Source organism: Terrapene carolina, unplaced genomic scaffold, assembly GCF_002925995.2.
Source record: "Terrapene carolina triunguis isolate 2854851 unplaced genomic scaffold, T_m_triunguis-2.0 Scaffold22, whole genome shotgun sequence".
In the NCBI taxonomy this organism is placed as follows: domain Eukaryota; kingdom Metazoa; phylum Chordata; order Testudines; family Emydidae; genus Terrapene; species Terrapene triunguis.
The window spans coordinates 10,704,585-10,728,036 of NW_020664373.1; the positions used below are offsets into that span (position 1 = coordinate 10,704,585).

The window sequence follows — 23,452 nt, forward strand, 5'->3', positions numbered from 1 at the left end:
AAAACTCCCACTGGCTTCAGAGGAGCAAGGATTTTACCCATTGTCTCTTTAAGCTTTAAAACACTGACTCCCTCCACTACAACTCCTGAAAAAATTATATAGAATGCAGTACATGGCAAAACTTAACTGAAAATTAAAATATATTATCTTACTAATTTACCTGTGGTACAAGGCTAACGTGGATATTGCAGAAGTTTTCTCTTTTTGCCTTAAACTGGAACTGTCTGAATGCCTCAACAAATGGCATTCCTTCAATGTCTCCAATAGTTCCACCTAGCTGAAAAAGAAGGCCCAGAATTTACTACTGCTCTGACAATTAAAAAAATAAATTTCTACTCTGTGTCAGCCTTGAAAATTTCAAGTGCTCATCTCAGTTGTGCATGTTGTAAGAGGGAGAATGAATGAAGTATGGTTCTGGAGGCACATCTTGTATCATTACATAGGCCATTTCATGTGGAAAACTTTACTCATTTTCAATGCTGATTTTATTCACTTTCAATGCTGAGGGCACAGTTTTCCACAAGAATAAGTCTGTTACCACTGAAAACTATATGCTTTATATACAATTTTCAGTATCTTGGAGACACCTGCATTCTTGAATCAAGTAGTAGGGAACAAGTTATCAATACAGTACACTGCAATTTGGTAAATGAGAATGAAAATGTTTTTAGTTTCCTGTTTTCTGAATTAATAATAACTGAGGTAAATGCAAAAAGGGCATCTAATGCTATTATCACAGCTTTACAATGGGATAAACTGCACATCACCAGTTTGGCATCCTGGTAAAAGCAGAAATAATTAGAAACATGTTATGCCAGAACAAGACAGATGTAAGGAATAAATTAAATTTATAAAAAAATGTATTCAGCAATAGCTATGCTAGAAAGATTGGAGCTGCTTAAACAGTCTTAAAACAAGATCCTTAAAAACAAAATTATCTCAGAATGTGGTCTGATGTGCCCTCTTGTGGTCTCTGGAATCATTGCACATTTTTGTTCAAATAAAATTTAAAAAAAACCACACACACACAGACACACAGACACACACACACACACACACACAAAGACTTTACTGTATTTGACACATATATAATAAACCTACTTACTGCAACAATTTGCAATTGATAAATTATATTTGTAACCTGAAAGCCTTGAAACTGTATTTGAGTATGTCTTGGTCTCTACAGAAAGTTTCCTGACTTTGAGAAAAGCATCACTGAGAACCTCACCCCTATCTAACGTAAGGAAGTTCCTGTGCACTTTTTCTGTTTATTGCTCTTTCTAAGCTTAAAGGAAATGTTGGATCCATATTTTACACTTCATAAATATAGTGGAAACTTTCTGATCAAGCCGAAACCTTAGGCTAAAATCAAGGCTGGATTGTCTTTCTAAAAGATATGCTATAGTTCAAAAAGAAACTATGAGCTTCGTACAGAAGTAAATAAGTGTCTATGGCCTGCGTTATGCTGGAGTTCAGACTAGATGATAATAGTCGTCCTTTCTGGCCTTAAAGCCCATTAAATACTCTTTCTTCAAATTCCCAGACATGTCTTCTTCAGAAATTTCATTGAAACTTGAATCATAATAAATAGTACCATCTAGTACTTATGTAGTGCTTTTTCATCCATACATCTCAAAGTGCTTTACAAAGGAGGGACTATACTGCTTTGCAAGACCTTAAAAATAAAATAGCTAAAATGTGACCTCAATCCATAAGTACTTAGATACATTCTTGAAAGCATGATCATGAACAATATGACAGGATCCTTGGTTTGAAGATTGCAAGCTATTATTTGAAGAGTTCTTCTACTGACTATGATGTCGTGATTTCTGAAATCATCAAGGAAATTAAGTCCTGCTCCTTAATATTGTTAACCCAGTATACGTAGCTGGAATCCACTGTATATGGCTTGTGAAAACCCAGGAAAGGTGAAAATACATACACCAGAAAAAACAGTTACTCACCTTTTGTAACTGTTGTTCTTCGAGATGTGTTGCTCATATCTATTCCAGTTAGGTGTGTGCGCGCGCCGCATGCACGGATGTCGGAAACTTTTCTCTAGCAGTTACCCATCAAGCCGGCTGTGGAGCCCCCTGGAGTGGCGCCAATATGGTGCTCTATATATGACCCTGCCAGCCCGACCCCCCTTCAGTTCCTTCTTGCCGGCTACTCGAACAGAGGGGAAGGTGGGGGGGAATGGAATAGATATGAGCAACACATCTCGAAGAACAACAGTTACAAAAGACAAGTAACCGTTTTTTCTTCTTCGAGTGCTTGCTCATATCAATTCCAGTTAGGTGACTCCCAAGCCTTACCTCGGAAGTGGGGTCTGAGGCAAGGTATTGCAGACTGGAGAATCGCCCTGTCGAAGGCTGCATCATCATGTGATTGGTGAACGATGGCGTAGTGTGATGTGAAGGTGTGCACCGAACTCCATGCGGCAGCCCTGCAGATGTCCTGGAGGGGTACGTGTGCCAGGAAGGCTGCTGATACGTGGAGTGAGCCATGACAACAGGCGGAGGGACCTTCGCTAAGCCATAGCAAGCGTGAATACACACCGTGTTCCAGGAGGATATCCGCTGGGAGGAGACTGGCGAACCTTTCATTCGCTCCGCTAGAGCAACAAACAACTGGGTTATTTTGCGGAACGGCTTCGTTCTGTCTATGTAGAAGGCGAGTGCTCTTCTAACGTCCAGTGAATGCAGCTGCCGCTCACGGAGGGTGGGGTGCGGCTTTGGATAGAAAACCATCAGGAAAATATCCTAGCTGACATGGAAGCGGGACACAACTTTCGGTACGAAGGCCGGGTGAGGCCTAAGCTGCACCTTGTCCTTATGAAATATGGTATACGGGGGCTCGCACATGAGGGTCCGTAGTTCCGAAACGCGTCGTGCCGAAGTGATGGCCACTAGGAAGGCAACCTTCCAGGAGAGGTAGAGGAGCGAGCAGGAGGCTAGCGGCTCAAAGGGAGGACCCATGAGACGAGACAGGACTAAATTAAGGTCCCAGGCCGGGACAGGGGGGCTTCATCAGAGGATGGATCTTTTCCAGTCCTTTTAGGAAATGACTCACGATATGGTGTGCAAACACTGAGCACCCGGAAACTCCTGGGTGAAATGCCGAAATAGCCGCAAGGTGGACTTTCAGAGAGCTGAATGCCAGGTGCTGATCTTTCAGGTGCACCAGATAGTCCAGGATGCATGGAATCGAAGCCTGGAGTGGGGGCACCTGCTGCTGGGTGCACCAGATAGAAAACCTTTTCCACTTTGCTTTGTAAGTGGTTCTGGTAGAAGGCTTACGGCTTTCCAAGAGCACCTGCCTCACCAGGTCCAAACAGGCGAGCTCCGCTTGGTTTAACCACGGATCCTCCAGGCCATAAGATGAAGTGACTGTAGGTCTGGGTTGAGAAGGCGACCGTGATTCTGCAAGATGAGGTAGGGAGTGAAAGGTAGACGGACCGGGGCCCGGATCGATAGGTCCATGAGGGTGGGGTATCAGCACTGGTGAGGCCAAGCTGGAGCCACCAGGATGACATCTGCCTTGTCCTTGCGGACCTTGAGAAGCACCGTGTAGATGAGAGGAAATGGTGGGAAGGTGTATAGTAGTTGACCGGACCAAGGAATCAGGAAGGCGTCTGCAATCGAGCCCTGACTGTGACCCCGGAAAGAGCAAAAGGTTGGGCACTTCCTGTTGGCCAGCGTGGCGAGCAGGTCAATTCAGGGAAACCCCCAGCTGCAGAAGATGGAGTGGATGACATCCGGCCGAATCGACCATTCGTGTGTGAGGAACCGTCTGCTTAAGCTGTCCGCCAGTACGTTCTGAACGCCAGGCAGGTATGAGGCTTGGAGAAGGATGGAGTGGGCTAAACAAAATTCCCATAGCAGGAGGGCTTTGTGGCAGAGAGGAGACAACTGAGCTCCGCCTTGCTTCTTTATATAAAACATGGCCGTGGTATTGTCTGTACGCACCGCTACACAATGGCCCTGCAATTGTGACAGGAATACTTGGCACGCAAAGCGGATTTCCCTGAGCTCTTTGATGTTGATATGCAGGGCCAATTCCTCTACTTGCCACAGGTCTTGAGTCATCATGCTCCCGAGATGTGCTCCCCAGCTGAGCACCGACGCATCCGTTACCAATGTCAGAGTGGGCTGGGGAGGGTGGAATGGTACCCCGGCGCTTACCATGCGGGGGTCCAGCCACCAACGTAGGGAATTGAGGATATGCCCCGGGACGGTCAGCACCACGTCCAGACTGTCGCGGCCTGGGCGATACACAGACGTGAGCCACGCCTGCAGGGGCCTGAGCCGCAACCTGGCATGTTGCACCACATAGGTGCAGAACGCCATGTGACCCAGTAGCTTGAGGCACTGTCTCGCCATGGTGGTGGGAAAGTTGCAAAGGCTGGTGATTACCTGCGCGAGAGCTAGACGACGGGCCTCTAGGAGGAACACCCTCACCTGGTTCGCATCCAGGACTACCCCAACGAACTCTATTGTTTGTGTTGGGGCAAGAACAGACTTGCTGATGTTCAGAATAATGTCCAAGCAGTCGAACGTGTCTCTGACCAATTGTATCTGCGATTCTACCTGCTGACGAGATCGACCTCGCATGAGCCAGTCGTCTAGGTATGGGTAAATGTGCACGTGGTGGCGGCGAAGAAAGGCCGCCACGACTGCCATGCATTTGGTGAAGACGCGAGGAGCCGTGCACAGGCCAAACGGGAAAGCTGTGAACGGATAATGCACCTTGTTTACTATGAAACGGAGAAAACGTCTGTGAGACGGATTGATTGTAACATGAAAATAAGCGTCCTTCATATCAAGGACGGCGTACCCATCTCCTGAATCCAGGGAGGGGATCATCATGCTCAAGGAGACTATGCGGAACTTTGAGTTGACTATGTGCTTGTTGAGTTCCCTTAGGTCCAGGATGGGCTGTAGACCTCCCTTTGCCTTGGGAATGAGGAAGTAGCGTGAGTAGAAGCCCTTGCCTCTGAGCTCCCGAGGTACCTCCTCCACTGCTCCTAGAGCTAGGAGGAACTGGACCTCCTGGATGAGGAGTTGCTCGTGAGAGGGGTCCCTGAAGAGGGACGGGTAAGGGGGGTGGGAGGGCGGGGAGGAGCAGAAATGGATAGAATAGCCCGCCTCTACCGTGTGGCGGACCCACCAGTCTGATATAATAAGGGACCATGCACGGTAGAAGCGGGATAGGCGGTTCAGAAAGGGAGAGTGACTGGTCGGGGTATGGACTGGTAATCCATCCTCGTGTGCGTCTTCAAAATGGGCGCTTAGGGCCCAGAGGGGCTTTAGACTGTCCCTGGCCCTGCCCTGGGGGAGGACGCGATGGTCTGCGCATGGTGTATCTACTACCTCCTACCAAGATCTGCCTGGGTCTAGTGGGGAAAGACAGCTGCTGGGAGGGCTGGGGTTTAAATGGCTTTGAGTCGCCGGGCTGTGCATGCCGAGAGACTTAATTGTGTTCCTTGAATCTTTCAGGCTATGCAAACTAGAGTTGGTCTGTTCAGAGAAAAGCCCCTGACCGTCAAGTGGGAGGTCTTGAATAGGCTGCTGAACTTCTGGCGGAAGACCCGAAGACTGAAGCCAGGCGTTACGCCGCATGGCAACACCAGATGCCAGCGTACGTGCCGCCACATCCGCGGCGTCCAGGGAGCCTTGAAGAGCAACCCGGGACACTATTCTGCCCTCCTCAGCAATGGCGCCCAGCTCCTGCCGAGAGTCCGACGGGAGGAGCTCCTTGAACTTTTGGATAGCAGACCAGGAGTTATAACTGTATCTGCTAAGGATCGCGAGCTGATTAGCAATCCATAGGGAGAGGCCACCGATAGAATAAACCTTCCTCCCAAAGCGATCCAGACGTTTCGTGTCTCTTGATTTAGGGGCGGGCCCTTGCTGGCCCTGCCTTTCTTTTTCGTTTACTGCATCCACCACCAGGGAGCACGGGGGGAAGGGAAGGATGGGTAAAAAGGTATTTGTACTCCTTAGTGGGGACAAAGTACTTTCTTTCGGCCCCTTTGGCCATCGGAGGAATGGAGGCCGGAGTTTGCCAGATTGTTTTGGCATTTGACTGGATGGTCTTTATAACGGGCAGCGCCACCCTAGAGGGCCCTTCTGGTGTCAGAATGTTCGCCCCGGGGTCCTCTTCTTCTACTACCTCCTCCACCTAGAGATTCATATTTAAGGCCACTTGCCGTAGGAGTTCCTTTAAAGCCCGATAGTCCATGGATGGAGGGACGGATGTAGATGTACCCGCCACTGCCACATCAGGAGAAGACGAGGAGGTGGCGACCGGCAGGATCGGGTCCAAAACAGCTCCTTAGTCTCCACCAGGAGTGGGGCTGGGTCCAGCGATTGAGTGGGATCCGCAGGAGGACGACTGACGGTTGCCTCGGGAATACAGGACCCAGAGCGTGAAGGTGGAGGGACGCCTGGAGGAGCACCCTGGGCTTGATGGTACGCCCAGGGGGTCCAGAACTGCCACTGGGGCTGCCAGTGGGGCGCTGAAGTGTCCCATCCGATAATGCCTACATTATCGAGGTACCTCCGATGCCCCTGATGCCTTACTCAACCTGAGGGAGGGTGACTGGGAGCGGGACGGCCAAGGAGGGGTGGTGCGCTGTGCGAGGGGGAGTTCTGCGTCCCCCGACAAGCGGGATGGGTGCCGTGTGGAGTGGCGTGATCCAGACGGTGACCAGTGGTGCCGTTGCCTCAGTGGAGATTGGCCACGGGCCTGCAACCGTGATCGGTGCCATGTCGAAGAACGGTGCCGAGCCGGTGAGCGGTGCCGCAATAGAGAGCAGTGCCACAACGGAGAGCGGTGGTTTTGCGTACGGTGTCTCGGAGAGGTGCGGTGCCGCGATGGGGAGCGGTGTCGCTGTGCGGAGCGGTGTCGGTTCAAGCAGTGCCGCGAGGTCTCAGACCTTGACCTGGACCTCAAGCGGGACCACGACCTGCCAGCTGATGACAACCTCGAGCTGGAGCGGCTCCAAGGAACAGGGCTGTGGGACCAGTGCTGCGAGTCAGACCGTGGCCGCGAGTCAAACCGGTGTGTAGCATGGGTGCAGTGCCGGGACTCAGAGTGGCGCGGTGATACTGGTCTGGGGGCCAACGGCCCAAAGAACGCCAGTTCGCCTCTTGGCAGTGCCAGGGCTCGAGATGGTGTAGGCCTCGAGACTGGAGACTTGGGCGCCGCCATCTCGATGAGCCCTATGGCGGCCTCAAAGGTGTCGGGCGTGGGGGGCAGCGTGACCTCCTCGACCTGCAGTTGCGGGGAGTCCGGCGATGCACGGCTTCCCTGGGGGGCGGGGGCCCGTGTAGGGTGAGGACTACTGGGAAGCATGTCGGCCTTATGTTCCTGGTCCGCACCATGCCCTGCCGGGGGTGCGACTACCGCCTCAGGCCTTTGTGGAGGCTTCTCCGTGGCCTGCTTCTTACGGGTGGCCGGGGAGTGGGAGCGGTGCCGGGAAGAGCTTTTTTGGGCCCCGGGAGACCGTCGGGCCTTAGAGGTGCATGCCGAGTCCTTTTTTGGCTCTGCAAACGGCACCACTGGAGGGGTGCTCCACACTGAGGCGCTCAGGGCCGAGTCTTGAGGTGGACGAAGGGCAGACTCCATGAGGAGTTGTTTGAGTCTAATGTCTCTCTCCTTTCTAGTGCGAGGTTTAAATGCTTTGCAAATCCTGCACTTATCCGCCTGATGGGCCTCTCCCAGACACCGAAGACAGGAGTCGTGGGGGTCGCCCGTGGGCATGGGCTTGCCGCAGGAACTGCGAGGTTTGAAGTCCTGGGATGGCATGCCCCGTAGCCCCCTGGGCACTTGTTGAAAGGGGAAACCCCTTCAAGTGTTAACAACTATACTTAACACTAAAGATAACAAAAATCTAACACTTAACTAACAATAGGGTAACTATACACAGAGATAAGTAGAGTAGCTAGGGAGTAATGGAGCACTTGCGAACAAGAGACCACTCTTCCAACAACCGTCCCTGGTGGTAAGAAGGAATGGAAGGGGGGGGGGGGGGGGTCGAGCTGGCAGGGTCATATATAGAGCACCATATCAGCACCACTCCAGGGGGCTCCACAGCCAGCCTGACGGGTAGCTGCTAGGGAAAAGTTTCCAACATCTGTGCACGCAGCGCACGCACACACCTAACTGGAATTGATATGAGCAAGCACTCGAAGAACTTATTTACACTGACTGGCTGCTTTAAGAGAGAATCGGCTCCTAAGGAGCCACTCTTCAGCAAGTTTCAATGCTCTGCATGGGGATTTAATCACATTAGTGGAAGTCACAGGGAGGAATCCATGCATAACATACTCAGAATTAACGCCAAGGGCCATACAGCATGTGTGTGTCTTTGTTGTTGCTATCCATATCAACTCAGTCTGACATATATACACACAACACAAAACAAGGGAGGTAAAGTAAGCTCTATTTATTCATCACACATAACCAACCCCATGGATTACATCTGCAGAGATGGGAAGTTTCATACTTGCCTCAATGACACATATTTGTGGCTCTTTCTTGTCACTGTCCACAGGAACCTTTGCCTGATTCATCACCCATTCTTGTACAACATCAGTAATGTGTGGAACAACTGCAAGGCAAAATGAAAAAAGGAAGCACTTCCTAATGTAGGGCCACATATTGCTTCCTACTTAGAGAGGAGAGAAAAACCCAGTGGGGCAATTGAGCTGGTGGAATGAAAGGGGGTAGAAGTCCCTCCAGAAGACTAAAGTATGGCCAAATCTTGTTGGCAAGGAAGAAGGGTTGAGTCAAGGCAGCAAAGAGCACTTGCTCTATGCAGTATGTCCCCTCTGAAACTTGAATGGATGAGCATGCCAGCACGTCCAATGTGAATGGCAAATTTAAAAGGATGTTCCTGAATATTTATAGCTGCAACTGAAATTTGCTCTTTGTAAACATATATGCAAGTAAAACTTGATTACTGGAATGCAAATGGGAAGCAAACTCCTCCTGGATCATCTGGAGGACAGAATGATGTACTCAACTAGAAGAATAGGCAGCTTCAGCACACTTACCTACTGTACTCATACTGTCTTTGACCTAAATTAATTTACAATTTCAGTTGTCCAATTTATCAACAAAATTGTCATAAATCCAGGGAAGTATTTGAAGTGACCACTTCATTCACATTAATCCAGTAATGCAAATATGTCAGTATCCCTCTGAGTGAATAAAAGTTACCCGTGTAATTGTTCTAAACAGTCTTTATTAGAAACTCAACTAATCTGCATGAATTTAAACTACATGGAAAGTACCTTGAACTGTCTTTCCCAAGTAATCTCCATGTCTTTCTTTATTGATTACATGTTGATAGATCTTTCCAGTGGTGATGTTATTATCTTTATATAAGTTGATGTCCAAGAATCTTTCATAATTTCCCAAGTCTAAGTCAACTTCTCCCCCATCGTTTAGTACAAAAACTTCACCTGAAAAAGAAAATGAAAAGGTAAAAAATAAATTGTACTGGGATTTCCTCCTACATTAACACATAGGAAAGCAATGATTACAAATTACTAAATAAATGGCAGGAATTCTGCAAACATAATAAATACATTTTAGTAAAAGTGCTATATAAATAAGCGCAATGAAATGCAGTACTTTATTTCAATTATGTTAATTATTTTAGGCTAAGATTTGGGGTAAAATTTGCATGAGTGACTTAGCAACTTTTGAAAATTTTACTCCTAGTTTTGATTCAGTTGTTTCAGCATAAATATCTGGTTCATCATACCCACAGCTAGGCTCTTATCCAAAGACCACTGAAGTCAGTGGAATCTTTCCATTGACTTCAAAGAGCTTTGGATCAAGCCCAGAGCCTTTTTTCAATCTCTAAAGATGCCTCTTTTAAACATCAGCCTGCGAGGGAACCACACCTGTTGCCTCCAACATGGCTCCATATGAAATCAGATGGGAAAGTGCGTTGGCAGAACTGAAAAGTACCTCAGCAAGAGCACTGCTCTTACACATCAATGACTGGATAATTTGCTGGATTCATATTGTAGAAACAAAGATAAAATCTTTTGAAGGTAAGCTCTAGAATGTGTAAATACACAGTTGCAATGTAAAAATGTGTCCATCAGGATATCAAATTCTCTCTGAACAAATAATGAAAGAAAATGCACTGCACAAGAGGGTAGATGATTTACAATCTGATTATGTGAGATGCTAAATTCCTCCAGTGTGCTATTAATTTCCCATTTAAATCACGGGGGCTGAGTACACCCACCATCTCTCAAGAGCATGCTCTTTGAGAATAAAGAATGAGGAAACTTTGGCTAATTGGAAATCATGAAAAGATTAACCTGGGAACTCTGAACTGTGGGTTCAGCTAGCTAAAGTTACATTGCTGGCAGCATTTTGATCAAAGGAATCAGTCATCCTGGTGTTTGCTAGGAGGTTACTGACAAGCAAAAGTGACTGTTGCATACAGAGCTGTATTGATTAGTTGTAAAACTATTGATACAGAAGGCTACTTTGCAAACTTTGAGGAAGACTTAGAATCTGGTATACTGTAATAATGGGGGAAAGCTGGCATATTTCCAGACTACACAGCCTACTCTTTTAGAGCATGACCCGATACCTATTCAATCGGTGAGAGTTTTTCCATTGATTTCAATGGGCATTGGATCAGGCCCTTAAAGAAGAGCAAATGTTTTGGGATTGTAAAAAATAACTGATTATATGATGTAAAAGACAAATATGCCTTTCTGTCTCCCATTAGATGACACTGGGGCAAGGAAAGAGGACAGATTTATATATTTCAATCACCTGAAAAAGTCTAAACATTTATTGTAACCAAAATGCCACACTTACATTAACCTGGATGCAGACAAGATGGGAAACAAAAAGCCATGTAACTGTTCTCTCTATTTACATATAGATATATTTAGACCTTGTTTTTTACATCCAGTTTTGACTTAATACTCCATTTTCATCACTAATGTGAGCTGCAGGAAGTCAAACCTGATGGACACTGTCCCAAGGTTTAGGACGGGGTGGCCAACCTGTGGCTCCGGAGCCACATGTGGCTCTTCAGAAGTTAATATCCAGCTTCTTGTATAGGCACCGACTTCAGGGCTAGAGCTACAGGTACCAACTTTCCAATGGGCCGGGGGATGCTCACTGCTCAACCCCTGGCTCTGCCACAGACCCTGCCCCCACTCCACCCCTTCCCCTGAGCCTGCCGTGCCCTCGCTCCTCCCCTCTCCCCCACAGAGCCTCCTGCAAGCCATGAAACAGGTGATCGGGAGGTGTGGGGAGGGAAGGGGAGGCGCTGATCAGCGGGGTTGCCAGTGGATGGGAGGCGCTGGGAGCGGGGAAGCAGGGGAGCTGCTGACATATTACTGTGGCTCTTTGGCGATATACATTGGTAAATTCTGGCTCCTTCTCAGGCTCAGGTGGGCCACCCCTCGTTTAGGAGAATGACACAGTGAGTGGAGATGGGCAGCTCTATGGCATAGGCCAGGCTAAAATATAGCCTACAAAGGCTTAGCCATGGAGTAGGATTTTTTCCTTTTTATTTCTTTTCTCCTTTTTTAATTAGATCCTTTTATATTTCAAAGATTAAAAAAAAAAAAAAAAAAAAAAAAAACACAGGAGTTCATCTTATGTGGATGCTTTCTGTCATCTGTTTAATTCAAATATTAATATTAATATGGTTTAAAATACATATGGCAAGAGGTTGGTCCATAAAAATAATAATTGCTGGTATTCTTTTAAAATTATTAATTAATAAAAATCTAATATTATTCATATCTTCATAAAAATGAGGGCAAAATTCTGCCCTCAGTTAAACTGCACAACCTCAGTGCAGAACACAGAATTACATGAACATAATCTAGTGCAAAATTTGTCCCCCTCATTTAAAAAGTCACCTACTGAAAATTTACAATAGCTCCCAGAAATATGTTTCAGTAATGTAAACAGGTTTAATTAATATCTGTAAAAGCATTTTGAAGATTATGAGTACTATTATATTATTATTATCAGCAACAAGTACATAAATAGACTTTTTAACTTTTATTTGATAGTACGAGCTATTATAACCTATTGTTAAAGGATTGGTATGTATTTAGGCACACAATGAAATCTTTATTAAAAATATACTAGTTCGCATACAGCAGTCAAAGGAACTTTGCTTATCACCTTTAGTAAAAATTTCACTAAACTGCTTGTTCTAGATATAGCTTTTTATATCTGAAACAGGATTTTCTTTTCTTTTATAATAAATGCACTCTTATTTACTTACTTTTTCATTTAAATGAATATCTCTAGTGATAATTTCCAGTTACACATGTAAAAAAAATAGCACAACTTGACATTTATGAGAAATCGGGACTTAGGTCCAGATTAACTTGAGGTACCCATATTTAAAAAGTACGCCCTAAACAATTTACCTGTAGCCTATAGGTATTGGTAGATAAGACATAGGTATAAGTTAAGGCATAATGCAATGCGCCTAAAAGCCTCTAGGCCTGTAAGACAATAGCTTAGCTCAGCATTTTCCAAATGCGGGCACCATGGCCACATGCAGCCACCAGTGGATTTTTTTGCCACCACAACAGCCTCCAAAACGTGGGTGGAGTTTGGAGGAGACAAAGCAGTGGCGCCTCCCTGCCGCGCCCAGCTGTTGCTCCTGAATAGCTGTTACCAAGGGCAGCGAGATGCACCGCCAGGATTTGGGCCTTGCACCACGCAGCTTCCTCCTCATGGGTGCCAGGCAGCATCTCTGGAAACACATAGGGCTGGTGTACACGACACTGGAGGTGGCTCTTGTCAGTGGAGGTGGCTGCAGCATTCAATCGCTGAGGCACTCCCAAGCAGCTCCCCTGCTCACACCCGATCTGGGCACGGAGCCTAGGATTCCACAGGTGGCCAGTGAGTTCTTGACCCACCTTCCCTGGGGTGGGGTCTCACTGAAGGGCCATGGGAGGCAGGGACAGAGAGACTGGTCAGTGTTTCCTCTGCCTGTTTACAGATGCTGTAGTTACCGCAGTAGCTCAACGGCTCAGGGCTGCTTCAGGGCTTGGCAGCTTCCCGACAGCGTGAGGGGCTCCCGCTCCGTGACACCCTCCGAGCACTAGAATAGGAACAAAGTCTGGGGGCACTGAATTGGGAGCTCTACTTCCTACTACCTTTCTATTACATAAATAAATTACAATGATTTGGACGTGTATGTGTGCACATTTATTTGTTTTTTTCCTAAAGTTAATTAAGTATTTTAGGAAAAATTGTCAGAGCAGCCACCGCAAGAATTGGTGGCCACACGCTGAGACCACCAAAAAATTTATTGTGAGAACCCCTGGCTTAGCTAAACTAATCAAGGCCTAAGGCCCAAAAAGCTAACCAGGAGTAACCCTAAATAATAAGATATCACAAGACAGACTGCTTTAATAAATGAGTATGACTAAACTGCTGACAGGTAACCACAAGATGTCAGTTTATACCAGCTTTAGATATTTTAAATTAGGAACATCAGCAGATATCCAACCACAAGAATGCCATAGTCACTAATTGATGAATATGCTAATAAGGTTGAGGTAAAAGACCTAGTAACTTACGGGAGAAGAGCACCCCAACTTTAGTAGGGTGAGAAAATACAGACAAGGAAAAGGGGCTGAGACCCCTACTGAATATGCGTTAGGCACAGTGGGAATCAGCTGAACACATAAAAACTGCATTTCAGCCAGCGTGCCTTGGAAGAGGCCAGGACGATGACTGCTGGTAAGGATGACAATGAGGATAACTACTAACATTTTGGGTTGTTCTGCAAGAGATGGTGTGAGTATATGGATGCTCAGACACTCATTTTATATTATTTCTACCCTCTTCGTGGAGTTGAAGTGTTTGTGATATTGCTAACAGTGCTAATAAAAATATTACAAAGACACATGCATCCGAAGAAGTGGGTATTCACCCACGAAAGCTCATGCTCCAATACATCTGTTAGTCCATAAGGTGCCACAGGACTCTTTGCTGCTATTACAAAGACAGAAGGTCTTTCCTAAGTGTGAGTGTCTCCACTGTGCACGCCAGGGTTCTCATCATTGTGATAACTCTAATACTTCTGGGTCTGATCAGGAGCCAGGACCCTCTCAACCCACAGAATGTTATTGGGATTTCGAATTGATCAATATAATTAATACACACTCAATAGATCAGGCAACATACCTAAGGCCACCCAATGAGGCAATGGCAGAGCCAGGAATAGAATCCAGTTCTCCTTAAGTCCCAGTCCTGTGCCTATCTATTGGACTAGGCTGCTTCTGCATTGATATCTCAGCTACCCCCTTTCAAGTGCTGCTCTGCTATTCCGTAAGTCATATTTCCCTCTGACTTAAAAAGCAATAGTTCAGTTCTTCAAAGCACCTGCCTTCTGGACTTTGAAACTGACAGGACCCAGTTCTGAATTTGATTCCTGTGGTGAATAAGCCCCCTTTTCATTCTAAATAGATACGAAAGTACACTTCCACTCCAAGCACAGCTGGAAATATTTTAGTAATCAAGGGGGTTTTCTCCAATTCTCCACTACACTAACCACCCACAGAACATTCACACCACAGGCTATAACTTCTGAAGCTGTCAAACTGACAAGAATGAAACTGCCAAAGATTTGCCTTATCATGGAACTGAGAAAGTGACTTTATAGTTAAGACTATAACGAGTTTTCTATTATAAACCCAATTTTGACCTTCACTTCTACCTTCCTCAGAAAGACTCCTTTCTGTCTGAAATTTATTACATGTGGCCTCCTGCCAAAAAACTTTATAGGAAACTCTTTGAAAAATGAGCACTTGGAAAGGTCTAGCACCTTTTTAAAATGTTGCATCTCAACTATAGGTTGGCCTAGTAACATTAAATTTATTCATAGTTCATAGAAGTTAGAGATGAAAAAAGCCTATTAGATCACCCAGTCCATCTTCCAGACAATGAGATAGTGTGACTTTCAGTATTTTCTGGAAGTGTGGTTATTTCATTCTAGAGTTTGTATGGATCAACCAAGATACTCAAAACTAGATAGGATGCAAGACCTCCAGCCCTCTCTGTGTGAGACTATGCAGACATTTAGCAAATATTTTTTAAATATTTTCAGCAGCTAATGGAGTCCTCAAAGGCTGATGTCTCTGAGAACTCCATTAGCTCATGGCAGACTTTACAATTTTTGCAAAAGGCTTGCATAGTTTGAGTATGAGGGGGTTAGAGATTTTGTAGGAGCAGTGCTATCCTTGAGGAAGATTTTTCAAAGGCACAAATGAGAATTAGGTGCCCAATTCCTACTGATTGTTCATGGAGTAGGGCACCTAACTTCCCCTTGTCCCTTTGAAAATGTCTCCTCTTTGTACATTGGCTGATTCAGGGGATGGATGCAGTCTCTGATGAATTTGACTCCTCTCAGAAGCTCTGTTCCCTCTGCTGCCACAGAGAACCACCCTCCATCAGGACCACCGTCAGCTGCACAAGCAATGCTGGGTATGTCTACACCGCAGCTGGAAGCATGCCTCCTAGCCTGGGTAGACAGATACATGCCTGCTCCACTTAAGCTAGCAGGCTAAAAATAGCAGTGTGAACATTGCTGCCCCAAGATGCCAGGAGGAAGCATGAGCAGGAGAGCACAAGAGGGGAGGACTCCTGCCTCATACTGAGAAAGCTGGACGATCAGCGAGTTATCTTAAGTGCCTATACACAAATGCAAGAAGCCTGGGAAACAAGCAGGGAGAACTGGAAGTCCTGGCACAGTCAAGGAATTATGATGTGATTGGAATAACAGAGACCTGGTGGGATAAATCACATGACTGGAGTACTGTCATGGATGGATATAAACTGTTCAGGAAGGACAGGCAGGGCAGAGAAGGTGGAGGAGTTGCACTGTATGTAAGAGACCAGTAAGACTGCTCAGATCTCCAATATGAAACTGCAGAGTCTCTGGATTAAGTTTAGAAGTGTGAGCAACAAGGGTGATGTCGTGGTGGGAGTCTGCTATAGACCACCAGACCAGGGGGATGAGGTGGACGAGGCTTTCTTCCGGCAACTAACAGAAGTTACTAGATCACAGATCTTGGTTCTCATGGGGGACTTCAATCACCCCGATATCTGCTGGAAGAGCAATACAGCGATGCAAAGACAATCCAGGAAGTTTTTGGAAAGTGTAGGGGACAATTTCCTGGTGCAAGTGCTCGAGGAACCAACTAGGGGCAGAGCTCTTCTTGACCTGCAGCTCACAAACAGAGAATAATTAGTAGGGGAAGCAAAAATGGATGGGAACCTGGGTGGCAGTGACCATGAGATGGTCGAGTTCAGGATCCTGACACAAGGAAGAAAGGAGAGCAGCAAAATACAGACCCTGGACTTCAGAAAAGCAGACTTTGACTCCCTCAGGGAACTGATGGGCAGGATCCCCTGGGAAAATAACATAAGGGGGAAAGGAGTCCAGGAGAGCTGGCTGTATTTTAAAGAATCCTTATTGAGGTTGCAGGAACAAACCATCCCGATGTGTAGAAAGAATAGTAAATATGGCAGGTGACCAGCTTGGCTTAACAGTGAAATCCTTGCTGATCTTAAACGCAAAAAAGAAGCTTATATGAAGTGGAAGATTGGACAAATGACATGGGAGGAGTATAAAAATATTGCTCAGGCATGCAGGAGTGAAATCACAAAGGCCAAATTACACTTGGAGCTGCAGCTAGCAAGGGATGTTAAGAGTAACAAGAAGGGTTTCTTCAGGTATGTTAGCAACAAGAAAAAGGTCAAGGAAAGTGTGGGCCCCTTACTGAATGAGGGAGGCAACCTAGTGACAGAGGGTGTGGAAAAAGCTAATGTACTCAATGCTTTTTTTGCCTCCATCTTCATGAACAAGGTCAGCTCCCAGACTACTGCACTGGGCAGCACAGTATGGGGAGGAGGTGACCAGCCCTCTGTAGAGAAAGAAGTGGTTCAGAACTATTTAGAAAAGCTGGATGAGCACAAGTCCATGGGGCCAGATGCGCTGCATCCGAGGGTGCTAAAGGAGTTAACGGATGTGATTGCAGAGCCATTGGCCATTATCTTTGAAAACTCATGGCGATCGGGGGAGGTCCCGGATGACTGGAAAAAGGCGAATGTAGTCCCCTTCTTTAAAAAAGGAAAGGAGGAGGATCTGGGGAACTACAGGCCAGTCAGCCTCATCTCAGTCCCTGGAAAAATCATGGAGCAGGTCCGCAAGGAATCAATTCTGAAGCACTTAGAGGAGAGGAAAGTGATCAGGAACAGTCAGCATGGATTCACCAAGGGCAAGTCATGCCTAACTAACCTAATTGCCTTCTATGACGAGATAACTGGATCTGTGGATGAGGGGAAAGCAGTGGACATGTTATTCCTTGACTTTAGCAAAGCTTTTGATATGGTCTCCCACAGTATTCTTGCCAGCAAGGTAAAGAAGTATGGGCTGGATGAATGGACTATAAGGTGGATAGAAAGCTGGCTAGATCGTCGGGCTCAACGGGTAGTGATCAATGACTCCGTGTCTAGTTGGCAACCGGTATCAAGCAGAGTGCCCCAAGGATCGGTCCTGGGGCCGGTTTTGTTCAATATCTTCATTAATGATCTGGAGGATGGCGTGGATTGCACCCTCAGCAAGTTTGCAGTTGACACTAAACTGGGAGGAGTGATAGATATGCTGGAGGGTAGAGATAGGATACAGAGGGACCTAGACAAATTAGAGGATTGGGCCAAAAGAAATCTGATGAGGTTCAATGAGGACAAGTGCCGAGTCCTGCACTTAGGATGGAAGAATCCCATGCACTGCTACAGACTAGGAACCGAATAGCGAGGCAGCAGTTCTGCAGAATAGGATTTAGGGGTTACAGTGGACGAGAAGCTGGATATGAATTAATAGTGTGCCCTTGTTGCCAAGAAGGCTAACGGCATTTTGGGCTGTATAAGTAGGGGCATTGCCAGCAGATCGAAGGACGTGATCATTCCCCTCTATTCAACATTGGTGAGGCCTCATCTGGAGTACTGTGTCCAGTTTTGGGCCCCACACTACAAGAAGGATGTGGAAAAATTGGAAAGAGTCCAGCGGAGGGCAACAAAAATGATTAGGGGGCTGGAGCATATGACTTATGAGGAGAGGCTGAGGGAACTGGGATTGTTTAGTCTGCAGAAGAGAAGAATGAGGGGGGATTTGATAGCTGCTTTCAACTACCTGAAAGGGGGTTCCAAAGAGGATGGAGCTAGACTGTTCTCAGTGGTACCAGATGACAGAACAAGGAGTAAGGGTCTCAAGTTGCAGTGGAGGAGGTTTAGGTTGGATATTAGGGAAAAGTTTTTCACTAGGAGGGTGGTGAAGCACTGGAATGGATTACCTAGGGAGGTGGTGGAATCTTCTTCCTTAGAGGTTTTTAAGGTCAGGCTTGACGAAGCACTGGCTGGGATGAAATAGTTGGGGATTGGTCCTGCTTTGAGCAGGGGGTTGGACTAGATGACCTCCTGAGGTCCCTTCCAACCCTGATATTCTATGAAGTATGGACCCTGTGGGGGTTGTGCAGGATCATACTCAGATGCCTAGCCCATGTCGCTGCCCGTGTCACAACATCCATGCTGCTAGTTTTAGTGTGCTAACTCAAGCAGAGCTAGTGTTTGTCTGTCTAGCCAGGCTGGGAGGCACACTCTCAGCTGCAGTGGAGACATACCCAGCATTGGTTGTGCAGCTGACCGTGATTCTGATGGAGGGTTCTATCATTCTCCTCTGACATACCCATTGTGGCCATTTTGGAGGCCTGAAGTCCTTTGGGTGGGCTACATTTGGTTTGTTTGGTGCACTGCTCCTGCTTCACTTTGGGAGCAAGGTCACCCTTATCCTTTTCATTATAGGTTTTTCCCTTTTATCAGCTGCCGGTCAGGAAGAGAGTTCAAGTGTCTTTTCTGGCCTCAGATCTGTCTCCCGAGTATAGAGCCCATCTTTTCTGATGCAAAAATACACCTCTTTACAGTCCCTCAATACACTTCACTTTAGGAGCAAAGAGAAACAATTGAGGCACTTTTTACCTCTGGGCTCTTTTGGCATTTGTTCTGCCATAGCAAGGGGGACTGGCCTGCAAAAGGGGAAAACCTTTGCAATGAAGTTTTGTAGATCATATTAACATATCGTGTTTTAGATATACAATTGAAATTGTTTTGGTTCATTTTCAGCCCTTGAAGCTCTGGAGACAAAAAGAACTGGAGTAGCTTAGCTTCAGTGGGAGAAGCTAAGCCTGCATCCAAAGCCAACAAGTTTGTCTCTGCCTCCAAAAGCTGCAGGGTAGACTAAAGACCCACAGTCAGAATTTGCCTAAGCAACATAATTTAAAATACTACTATTGGCAGGACGTATATTTTTGAATGCTGTGCACAACTTATTTTATGATGAGCAAATCAATGATGTGGCATTGATGCAAGTAGTGTTTTCCTTTATAAATCTGGACCTTGACCACGTAAGATTTGGATAACTCATCTGCAATTTTTTTTCACTCATCATGATTGACTCCATACAAGAAGTATGGAGAATTGTATGTAATCAAAAGAGCTTTAAAACTTCAACTCCTAAACATTTACAAAACTCCAGTTTTCTGTGAGAGACTAAAATGTACACTTTCAACTAACGCTAGTGGCTTGTGGAATGCTTTCCAAAGCTGGCTGGTTAGCAGCATAGCCACATGCTTTTGACATCTAGATGAATTTGTCCCAGCCAATCTATTCTAATTTGTATTATTTAATTCATGTCTGAGGTGTCAGGTTCAACCTCCCTCTCTCCTAGATGTTTTAGGATATCAGAAGGATATAGGAGTTTTGTCTAAGAGCTTGACCAAGACATGTTGGTAGATCCTTACTAAGCCACTAGCCAATAATATACACACTTGCCCTTGTTCGAACTTTTTTGCCTTGTTTTCAATCCAACTGACCTCATTCAAACCCAAATCTCTTTCTGACAGTCCTTCTCTACACAGGACTGGCATTTAAAATGTCAACCGACCCAACTTTGTTGTTAAAGTCAAATTATACGTATTTAATTATTTAAGTCTCTTCTTGTAAGCCTTATGACCCCTTAGTTATTTATGTTGCTCTTTGAATACCCTCCAATTTGTTGACAGAGATTTGGTACTGAGGTGCTAAGAACAAAATGAGTGGCATGACAAAGTCAGGCTGGACTGTTGCAAGAGAGTGGTAGAAGGCAGGTATGTTAGCCCTAGAAAGATAAAGGCCCTTTTTCTTATAATCTGAGAAGGGGTTGCCTCAGACCTTTGAAAACTCCTCCTCTGGTGAGAGAGGGGGAGGAGAGACAAGCTGCTGCAAGGCTAGGGGCAACAGGGAGACAGGCTTCTCCAGGTTGAGAGGCTGTTCTCCTCCCTACAGGGGAAACAACCAAATCTGAGTGCCTGTTTAGGGGAAGGACTGACATCCCAGGGCCAATAAAAGGAAAACACCCCCATGGCCCCAGAGAGGGAGGCAGCAGGAAAAGGTATCTCCCTTTATTTTGTGTTTGTGAATTTGACTCTTTTGTTTGGTGGAAGAGCTCTCCTTGGGCCTGCCCCAAGGCCTACCTTGAAAATACTGATAAACAAACAGAAAGTGGGAAGACAAACTATATCCGGAGTGGGGCTGATTTACTTCAAGCCCTGCCACTGCCAGAGGGGGAAGTGCTAAGCCCAGTGAGAAAGAGGAGGTGCCTGGGCACAGTGGGTCAAATTCTGATCTGTTACATCTGTGCAATCCCACTGATTTTGATTTCACATTCTAGGTACTATCTCATCTATCCTGTATTAGAGAGTCCTTATTACTTCTATGATGTGATGCCTCTGGCAGAGCAGCCCAAAATTCCATTGGCCACTTTTCATCACTATACTGCATTATAAGATCATATCTAACTGAGCTTACGGCATCACTGCTTTCCAAGTGGTTCCCACCCCCTAAATATCTATGTTCAGATTTGTTGCTCTCATTGTATCATAGTTTATATTTCCAAGCTGATTCTCATATTGTTATTTCCAGGCTCTCTAGACCCCTTTGTGTTATTTCTCTGTCTTCACAAGTGTTCACACAACTTTCAAATTAGGTATAACCTGAACTGAACTAATTGTTGCTTAACCTTACCATGTATTGTTCACTACTGATGGCATTAAATAAAACCACATTTAACACCAATATCTACAGCAGTCCATACCTCTATATCCCCATATTATGCGTCATTTCCTTTTGTTATCTAGTTTTCACTCTGGATGGTAGTTAGTATTCATAAGCAAGTGACTATGAATTAATTTTTCAAGTAACATTTTTGGAGGGCACTATATCAAATGCTTTACCTATCAAGTTAGACAAAGATCAGGCAAAGTGAACATCAGGGGAAAATTCCTAACAGTGCAGTCTATTAAACTGTGGAATAACTTGCCAGCCAAAGTGGTAGAAGCCCTTTCACTTGAGTTATCATAAATTAAACTAGACAATGCACTTGAAAGTATGCAGTAGAGAGCAATCCTGCACTGTCACATAGATGGACAAGATGACCTGTTAGTAAAGATCTATCTATAATTTTTCAAAAACATTATACATTTAAATTCTGTTTATGAAAATAAAATGTCATTGAACTTATGCATGCAAAAGAAACAGCATCACTCTTCATACCATGCTCATACGGTGAGAAAGTTCCAGCATCTATATTAATATAAGGATCAATTTTGATTGCAGTGACTCGTAGACCACATGATTTCAGTATGGTGCCAATGCTGCTTGCAATGATTCCTTTGCCAATGCCTGAGATGACACCACCGGTTACCAGGATGTACTTCATTGGAAAATGAGTAGCAGCACATAGGTCTCGAGTTGGAAATCTAACAGTGACAAAAAGCACATTTGGTAAACACACATTTATCCTTAGAAATCACACTAAATCGGCATGCAGAAAAGGAAAGCCAAAATGAGCTTCAGAAACCAAAATATCAAAATTAATAGTCACAATTTTGGACTTTAAATCATTTTAAATTTAAAGTTTTTTAAATCACTTCATACATATTCTGCTAACTTTAGTTCAAGGATTTTTCATTCTGATGACAGTAGCCACAGTAAATTTTATCTTTGTCTGATAGTTCTATCTTTAGAGGAAGAGACTGAACCTCTGCAGGACTGTCCAAACCAAAGGATCCCCTCGCCCTGTTTTCCAGCTGTTTTTCATTCTCCCATCTGCCCCCAGAGCCTATCATGTAGCCACTATTCTTCGAGAGGGCTTGCTGTCCCACTAAGCCCAGGAAGCAACAGACTGGAAAAGGAAAATGGAACCAGATCTTCCACAGAACAATGCATGGCACTACTGATCACCAGCCCAGAACTGGATTAGATGACCTCTCAAGGTCCCTTCCAGTCCTACGATTCTATGAAACAAAAGTAAAGAAATGCTTATATAGCACAATTAAGCCATCTTGCACAGCCTAGCTTTTATTTCTTTGACTTAACTTAGACCATTACAGTTACTTATATCCATAATGTCAAGGTTGTGTTTAACTTTAGTATCTTCATGAAGTTAAAGTGTTATATAAGTGCTAAGATTTTTTTGGTTTTGTTTTCATAACAATAAGCACTACTGACATTTATGTGAAACTGAAATGAAATTATTTTCATTTTTTTTTTTCTTTATTTGAATTTAGATGTGACCATCAAAAATCTTTAGGCACATGACTGATACTTAAATTCACATATTACACTGTAAATCTATTGTATCAAATGACATTTACTAAGTGTTATTTTTGTTTTTAATGCAATGCTATTTTTTTTAATATAAGAATCCTAGAATTCCATGAGTATTAGGTGCCTAGTAAAATAATTTATATTTTAAATTTTATCTCAAGTACACAGCTTGGTCAAACCTCTGCCTAGAAATCAGTATGCATACAGTAATCTTATTTGTTAATACTGTGAAAACAACACACACTTTGGACCACAGAGAAATTGCATTAAACTGAAAAAAAGCACAAGTACAAAAAACATTGACCAACAGAGCCCTTTGCTTTGAATGACAGTGTGACTATAGATTCAGTATACAGACTTTGTGTTGCTAAGGCAAAATCCCAGTCAATTCAAAATCGGGTCTTAAAGGACAGTCAGCTTAAAAATTATGGGCCACACTCTCTGCTATGTTGGTTATTCCCCTATCAGGACAAAGAAACTTTGTGAGTCTGAACTCAGAATCTCCTCAACCTTCTTCCATCTAGCAGGGGCACATGCCCCTACAGATAGTGCTGACGGTTCAAACTCAAAAACCTGTGTATGTCTGCATCTGCCAGAGGGATCAACCCATAAAGGCTCTGTGTCTCTGCACTGTTTCCAGGACCTCCCTACTTTCTCCCAAGAGTTCTCCAATTTCATCTTTAATTTATATTATTTTATAATTAATATTTTACAATTT

The 23,452-nt window shown here is 45.0% G+C and overlaps 1 protein-coding gene across 3 annotated transcripts in view; it reads right to left on the bottom strand.

Moving 5' to 3' along the window:
• LOC112103836 (CTP synthase 2) overlaps positions 1-23,452 on the bottom strand; it is a 133,347-nt gene that overhangs the window by 104,579 nt on the left and 5,316 nt on the right. For all 3 annotated transcript variants that reach the window (XM_024195798.2, XM_026648673.1, XM_026648669.1), the window contains exons 3-6: positions 21,679-21,884; positions 9,303-9,473; positions 8,517-8,617; positions 161-277 (exon numbers count right to left, since the gene is read on the bottom strand). In XM_024195798.2, coding sequence (XP_024051566.1) covers positions 161-277; positions 8,517-8,617; positions 9,303-9,473; positions 21,679-21,884 — 595 coding nt within the window. The remainder of the gene's footprint in view (positions 1-160; positions 278-8,516; positions 8,618-9,302; positions 9,474-21,678; positions 21,885-23,452) is intronic.